Below are 7,770 nucleotides of genomic sequence, written 5' to 3' on the forward strand. Positions count from 1 at the left end.
CACAATATCATTTTTTTTCCTTACCTTTTCTAGTGCTACTTTTCTATATCCTGGCTTTTCACAAGAATTTATTGTATTTTAATTAGGAAGATAGCACCCAAATCATTCTCAACTTAGGTACCATACCTGGAATTTGGAATTTCTCCAGGCCATTCTCTGTGCATCAGGAACTAGCAGAGAGTGCTGTGGCAGTTCTCCAAGAGCATTATCCACCTCTCTTTTTTTGTCCTTTTTGGCTGTTTTCTTTCAGTGGATTTACACACTAAAGCATCAATAACTAAAGACTCAAGTGAGTTTTTGGTGGAGTTTATTATATTGTTCCAAATACTGAATCCAAGCAGCAGCTAAAGCCACACATTTAAGAAAGGGGGCTTAGACAGAAATTATTCCATTATCCAGCTTTAAAAAATCATGGAAATCTTCACTTCCATGTGCCAGGAATCAGCAGCTCCACTCTGTGCAAGACCTCAAGGCAACGGGATTCCATCAAAGTCAAGGGATGGAGCTTCCAGTGTAGAATTGCAACCTCTGCTCCAGACGTGTCTCGATCGCCAGCTGCTTGTTCTTGAGTTCTGAGGAATTGTCACTGCTCAGGAATTGCGTGGGCCGCTGGATTTATGGGGGGACGAGGTTGTGCTTCAAAAGGGAAAAGAAAAGAGAAAATAAGAGAAGGGAAATAAGAGAAAATAATGGAAAGGAGAGAGAAGCAAAAAGAAAGGAGATAAAAAAGGAGAAGAGGGGAGAAAGAGAAGGAAAAGCAGGGGGGGAAGAGAAAAGGAAAGCGGGAACAGAAGGGCAAAAAGAAAAGGGGCGAGAGAGAAGGAAAAGAAAAATGGTTAAAGGAAACAGAAAGGAAGACAAGAAAGAGAAAGGAAGGAAAGAGGATTAGAAAGGAAGGCCGCGGTGCCCCGGGGCTGCTGCCCATGACCCTGGTGCCGATCCCCGCCCGATCCCGGTCCCCGTTCCCGCGCTCCCCTTTAAGGCGCCGCCGGGGGCGGGGCGGCGCCTGCGCGGAGCGGTCACGTGAGGCGGCGGCGGGAGCGCCCGAACGGCCGGAGCGGGGCCGCGGTGAGGGACGGGCACGGCAGCGGGCACGGGCACGGGGTGCAATGGGCTGAGCTGAGCTGAGCTGAGCTGAGCTGAGCTGAGGCGGGCGGGACGGGCCCGGGGCCGCCGGACCCCCGACACCTCTCGGGGTTCCCCCGGCGCCTCCGCGGTGCGGGGGCCTGAGGGCGTTGGCGGCGGAGGGTGGGCAAGGCCGTCAGCTGTGGGCAGCCATAGAGAGCGTTAAACAAAGGGCTGGGGTTGAGCACAATGAGGGAACACGGCGTGCGGAGTCCAGGGAGCTCCAGATCGCCGGCGGGCGGTACCTGGGAGGTGCTGCTGGCCGGGGCCCTGGTAAAGTTGGGATCGTGGAATGCCAGAATGGCCATGAAGTTCCACCCCCTGCCATGGACAGCGACACCTTCCGCTATCCCAGGTTGCTCCAAGCCCCGTCCAGCCTGGCCTTGGTCACTTCCAGGGATCAAGAGACAGCCGCAGCTTTTCTGTGCCAAAGCCTCAGCACTCTCACAGGGAAGAATTTACCAGTATTCAATGTAAATTTCCCCTCTGTCAGTTTGAATCCATTCCCACTTGTCCTGTCAGTATTATATTCAAATTGTGTGTTATATCCCAGGTGTGTGAATTCCCTTGTATCCTTCAGTTTCTCATGACAGCTCCTGCCTGCCATCCTGCTCAGCAATCCCAGGCGTGGTGCAGATCCTCTGCAGGGTCTTGCAGCCCTTTCCAAGGTGTTTGTGGCAGCCCCGAGGGCAAGCTCTGGGGCACAGCCCAGCCATTTCAGAGGCCATTTCAGAGGGCTTTTCCAGCTTTAAGAACTCCATGATCCTGATTTATGTGACCACAAAACTTATTGCTAAAAGGGAGCACTGAAATGTCTGGTTCCTTCCAGGGGCTGTCCTGGGCCTCGCTGCCATGGCCATGCAGATGCAGCTGGAGGCCAGCGCAGACACCTCAGCAGAGGAGGAGAGCTTTGGGCCACAGCTCATATCCAGGTTAGAGGTAGGTGAGGAGTTACCTCTGGAGGAACTTTTCCATAGATGCACTTGCTTCTCTTTTTCCTAGAATGGAATCCTGTGATGGTTTGGGTTGGAAGGAACCTTAAAAGTTCATCCCATTCCATACCCTGCCATGGCCAGGGACACCTTTCACTACCCCAGGTTGCTCCAATCCCCATCCATCCTGGACTTGAGCATTTCCAGGCTCTCCACCAGGGCCTCACCACCTCACCAGGGAAGAATTCCTCACTAATATCCAACCTGAACGTTTTTATTTAAAAGCAAGGTGACACCGAAAACTCTGTTGCTAAATTCTTACATGTGTTCTGTTAAAAAAACCCAACCGAACAAAAAACTCAGAAAGACCCAAAAATACCAACAGGTGTAATTTTTCCTCTCTCCTTCCGTCCCTCTCTCCTAGCAATGTGGCATAAATGCCAATGATGTGAAGAAGCTGGAAGAAGCTGGGTTTCACACAGTGGAGGCCGTGGCTTATGCGCCAAAGAAGGAGCTGCTGAACATTAAAGGCATCAGTGAAGCCAAAGCCGACAAAATCTTGGTAGGCATGTCCTGGAACTTTAACCCAAGATATTCCACAGGTTTATTTCTGCTGGCTGAAAGTGTTGTGGTGAATTTGGAAGGTGTCCAAAGGGCAGTAAGGGGTGATTAGAGGTGTGACTTGACTTGTGATGGGAAAAGGCAAAACGTACCAGGACAGGACTGAACTGAACAGGTTGGGGGAAAAGGGGAGAATATTTCCATAAAAGGGATGTTGGAGCTTTTTCTTGGAGCAGAATTTGAGTTCTGTTCATAGGTACCAACTAGTGCAAAGTCTATGAAATGTGCATGGAATGATACAGGCACCGCTCCACAAGGCAGGAAATATTAATTACTGTGGGATTAACAAATGGCATTAACTCCTCTGGCACTGCTCATCTGGGTTTTCCCTCAGGCTGAGGCAGCCAAACTGGTTCCCATGGGCTTCACCACGGCCACAGAATTCCACCAGCGGCGGTCGGAGATCATCCAGATCACCACTGGCTCCAAAGAGCTGGATAAGCTGCTCCAAGGTCAGCATTTTATTATTTCTCTTCCCTGCTTAACCTCACTTATTGGGATGGGGTTTTGCCATGAGTGGGATCCTTGCACAGAACCATGGAAGGCAAGTCCTGGTTAGATGAAAAACCTCTAGGACTGCTCTTGAATAATTGCTTTTATTTTAGAAGCTGCAGAAATAGTTTTTAGTCCTTTTAAGTCATGATGCAAGATCCAGAGCTGTCCATTTTTGGATGTTTCTGGTTTTTTTTAAGTCCATGATGCATTTAGGGAAAACAAAACCAGGCATCACCATCTCCCCATTCCTCTGGTAATCTAAAAATGAAAACAAGTAATTTCAGCTCTTCAGCATCTTCAAAAACACAAGTGAACTTCTTAACCACAGCATGAACAAACCTCATGATGACAAACAATTTTCCCTCTTAGCTGTGAACCTTTCAGCCAAATTCAGTGTTTAACTGAGTCTCTGTAAATGTAATATTTTATGTGTGACATGGATACATAGATCATACATGTAGCATGTGACCTTTTGATTTTTATTAATAATTATTATTGTTATTTTCCCTTCAGGAGGAATAGAAACAGGGTCCATAACAGAATTATTTGGGGAATTCCGTACTGGGAAGACGCAGCTGTGTCACACCCTGGCTGTCACCTGTCAGGTGGGGGTTCACCTCATCACAATCCAATATTCAGACCCCACAGCCTTGGGATATTTGCTAATTTGGGCACTTCCTTTTACTTTCTAAGTGTTTATTGCTGTCTAGAAGTTTCTATTCCCTAAAATATTAGAGGCTTGGACTTAATTTGATCATTGAGTTTACTCCCTGAACTTCCCAGCTCAAAGCTGAGCACCTGTCATCTTTTGTAGAGTCATGGAATGCTGGAATGGTTTGGGTGGGAAGGGACCTTAAAGCCCATCCAGTTCCATGGCCAGGGACACCTTCCACTATCCCAGCTTGCTCCAAGCCCCATCCAGCCTGGCCTTGGACACTTCCAGGGATCCAGGGGCAGCCACAGCTTCCCTGGGCAACCTGTGCCAGGGCCTCAGCACCCTCCTAGGGAAGAATTTCTTCCCAATACTTCCCAATATCTCATTTATCCCTGCCCTGTGTTAGTGGGAAGCCATTCCCCCTTGTGCTGGCACTCCAGGGTGACAGGGACTACAAAAGGAAGGTGTCAGCAGCAATGGGGATCAGGGATCTTTCACTTTTCCCAGCTAAATGGGACTTTAGGCACAATAACTTTGGATGTTATTTGTTGTATGAGCTCAGTGAGGGCATGTGGCAGTATCTGCTGTACTTATGGATGCTTTATTCCCTGTTCCTTCCTTTCCTTCTCCTTTAGCTCCCCATAGACCGCGGTGGCGGCGAGGGAAAGGCCATGTACATCGACACAGAGGGCACCTTCCGTCCAGAGCGGCTCCTGGCCGTGGCTGAAAGGTCAGTGAGTGGGAGACAGGAATAGATGGGCTCACAACTCAGTTGGAAAATGTTTTCCACAGGTCTGGAGGTTGATTTGGCAGGTGTTCCCTTTGGAAAGATCTAGAGTTGCCATTCCTCTCCTCTCATTGCCGCTCTTTCCCCAGAGCTCTCGTATCATTGTCCCTTGGCATGAGGTGATTTCCTTGTCTTTTGCTACTGGAAGGGATTGGGAGCTTCCCAGGCAGCTGGGACAGGACTGGCTGGGTTCTGTTTGCTCTTTCTGAAGGGAATTTAATTTAATCCTGCTGGCTTCTCCCACAGCATGGACTGCTCCCATGTTCCCTGTCACCAGGGAATATTTAGCAGCCAAGCAAAGGAGAGGAAGTGAAATGATTGCAGCAGGCACAGGTGTGTCTGTGCTGGCCATGTACAGAGTGTCCTTGGAATCAGGGAGTCTTTCAGGTTGGAGGAGCCCTGGGAGATCCCTGTGCACAACCATTCCCTGGTGCTTCTGAGCCCCCCATGTCCCCAAGTGCCACATCCACATGGCTTTAGATCCCTCCAGGGATGGAGCCTCCACTGCTAGGGCTGGACAGCCTTTCCTCTTAGAGACTTCCCAATATTCCGCCTAAACCTCCCCTAGTATCACATGAGGCCATTTCCTCTTATCCATTTCAAATGGTTCCAATCATTCCGTTCTCTTTTCATCACCACAGGTTGCATTTTTTTCCATCTGTTTTTATCTCTGCTGGGGATGTGAGTTTTTCTTCCAGTCTTTTGACAAAGTTCCTGTCTAACTGCTATGGATGAAGTTGTCACTCAAGGTTCATCCCTTTGTTTTCCCTGATTTGGCAGGTATGGCCTGTCTGGCAGTGATGTCCTCGACAATGTGGCCTATGCTCGGGGCTTTAACACCGACCACCAGACCCAGCTGCTGTACCAGGCCTCGGCCATGATGGCTGAGTCACGGTAATTACACTGATTTCACGGAGTTTGTTCCCACATGGGATTAGCCTTTGATTCTCCAGGGAGCCAGCTTGCTCCATGGGCAGTCAGCTGTCAGCAGCACATCCTGCTGCTGGAATTCTGGGTGCCAGCAACTGGCTCCAGCTGATGTGGCTGCACAAACATTGGGAATTCATGGTTCCCCAGTGCCAGCCCGAGGAGCAAGTTGGGAGCTCAGTTTAGAGCTGTGGTTAGAAACAGTGCTGATGATTTCCAAGCTGGCAGGAGAGCTGTGCAGGCAGCTTGGCATTGGAACCAGGACTTAGAGCCCCGCCTGCCCTTTCCAGGTATGCGCTGCTGATCGTGGACAGTGCCACGGCCCTGTACCGCACGGATTACTCGGGAAGGGGCGAGCTCTCCGCCAGGCAGATGCACCTGGCCAGGTTCCTGCGGATGCTGCTGCGCCTGGCCGACGAGGTGAGCATCCCCTGGGCTTTACGGCGTGGGCTGCTGCTGCCCAAACACCAGGCACCCATGAAATCCGCTCACTCACCCTCCTTACAGCTGGACAGAGGAGAGAAAATGTAATGAAGGGTTTGTGAGTTAGGGTAAGGACCGGGAGAAAACACTCATCAATTAGCAGCAAGGGAAAAACAGGCTCAGCTTAGAGATTTGAAGTGACATCATTACTTACAAAATCAGAGCAGGATAATGAGAAGTAAAATAAGCTCTTAAAAAAACAGCTTACCCCCACTTCTCCCTCCTTCCCAGCTCTACCTCCTATGCCAATAGCACAGTGAGATGGGAATGGGGGGGTTTGGTCGGTTCATCCACCCAAGGCTTCTCCCACTGCTGAGGGAGAAAAGGTCCCAAGGGCTTTGTCTCCACCTCTGCTCCCATTGGTTTGGAGAGGCTGGATCCCACACTTATGGACACCAGGAGTGCCCCTGTGTCCTTTTCCCTGCTTTTCTGTTCTGATTGTGGGAAATAATTGGGTTTGGGTTGTTTCTCCTGCAGTTTGGCGTGGCCGTCGTCATCACGAACCAGGTGGTGGCACAGGTAGATGGAGCTGCCATGTTTGCTGCAGATCCCAAAAAGCCCATCGGAGGCAATATCATTGCTCATGCTTCCACCACCAGGTGAGACAAGAGATGGTCATATCCCACGAGCCTGGGCTGGGAATGTTTTATGGAATTGGCCAAGTAGCTTTTACTTCTGGGCTTTCCAGTCTGTCCATGACAGGCCCAGCCTGTGCTTCAGCTCAGTGCCACTCTGGGCCCTCAGTCCATGGGGAAATGAATGTCTTGGGCAGTTCCTACAGCTCTGTTTACTCCTTTCTGCATTAGGATGATTTTCTGGGAGTCCATCCTGACCTGTTTCCTTCCCTCTCCCTGTCAGGCTGTACCTGCGGAAAGGCCGAGGTGAGACCAGGATCTGTAAAATCTACGACTCTCCGTGCCTTCCCGAGGCCGAAGCCATGTTTGCTATCAATGCCGACGGAGTGGGAGATGCTAAAGATTGAAAACTCCTTTTCTTCCCCTGAATCCCAAGACTCTGTGTCTGTAAGAGGCTCCTTTCCTAGTGGCACCTTAGGGATACTTCCCAAGGCAGCGGGCAGAAGAAGCTGTGCCGTGTCAGCCTGGGAAGCGTCGGGACACACTGAGCTCAGCCATGGCTGTTGGGAAGAGATTCCCTTGGCTGCAAGCACAGGTGAGGGCCGTGTGCTTCCTCAGCAACATTCCCAGAGCACCAGACCCTGCGTGTTTCCCTGGATCCCACCGTGGTGCAGCAGAATCTTGGTGGCCACAGTTGGGAACTCAGTGAATTGGAAGCAAAGCTGAAGGGTTTGTCCACTAAGAGAAGCGGTGATCTATAAACCAAAGCAGAGTGATATTCCACACCAGGGATTTGGGATTGGTGATGGTCCCAATCCATCATCTTTCTGTTCATTTTCTTTTGGATGCTGCAGCCTGCTGGGCTGGGGGAGCTGTTCCTTTGCATTTAATTTTCTGTATTCTGTTAATTCTCCATGGAAATCTGCTTTTAATAAAAAGGCTCTTGATGATGTCCCAGGTTCCTGGGATTCTCAGCTGTGTGTTCAGACCAAGGAATGTTCTGGCTGGCAGAAGCTGCACCAATCTCCCAGGAATCTCAGTCTGGGTTTGTCTTTGCTCCCACTTCTCCTCAGTTTGGGGTGCAGTGCAGCCCTGCCCTGTGGATCTCCTAGAAAAGTTTTGGGGTTAAAAAGGTTCTTTCCTATTCTGCAGTTTTTCTCTAGAACTTGA

At 50.1% G+C, this 7,770-nt stretch overlaps 1 protein-coding gene across 1 annotated transcript; it reads left to right on the forward strand.

The window, feature by feature from the left end:
- Nucleotides 1-1,022: 1,022 nt before the first annotated feature.
- Nucleotides 1,023-7,550, forward strand: RAD51 (RAD51 recombinase). Its single transcript, XM_054634311.2, has 10 exons — nt 1,023-1,068; nt 1,955-2,064; nt 2,482-2,619; nt 3,013-3,130; nt 3,687-3,778; nt 4,464-4,558; nt 5,396-5,509; nt 5,833-5,962; nt 6,503-6,624; nt 6,884-7,550. The coding sequence occupies exons 2-10, from the start codon at nt 1,978-1,980 to the stop codon at nt 7,005-7,007; spliced, it is 1,020 nt and encodes a 339-aa protein (XP_054490286.1). The 5' UTR covers nt 1,023-1,068; nt 1,955-1,977; the 3' UTR covers nt 7,008-7,550.
- The last annotated feature ends 220 nt before the right edge of the window (nt 7,551-7,770 follow it).

This window comes from Agelaius phoeniceus, chromosome 6 (assembly GCF_051311805.1).
Source record: "Agelaius phoeniceus isolate bAgePho1 chromosome 6, bAgePho1.hap1, whole genome shotgun sequence".
In the NCBI taxonomy this organism is placed as follows: Eukaryota; Metazoa; Chordata; class Aves; order Passeriformes; family Icteridae; genus Agelaius; species Agelaius phoeniceus.

What these genes read in the sequence shown, in the direction of transcription:
- RAD51 (XM_054634311.2), top strand. Translation starts at nt 1,978, where the DNA reads ATGGCCATGCAGATGCAGCTGGAGGCCAGCGCAGACACCTCAGCAGAG. An exon ending in CCCTGGCTGTCACCTGTCAG is followed by an intron (nt 3,779 to 4,463) that starts GTGGGGGTTCAC and finishes CTTCTCCTTTAG; the next exon opens with CTCCCCATAGACCGCGGTGG. An exon ending in CTCCTGGCCGTGGCTGAAAG is followed by an intron (nt 4,559 to 5,395) that starts GTCAGTGAGTGG and finishes CTGATTTGGCAG; the next exon opens with GTATGGCCTGTCTGGCAGTG.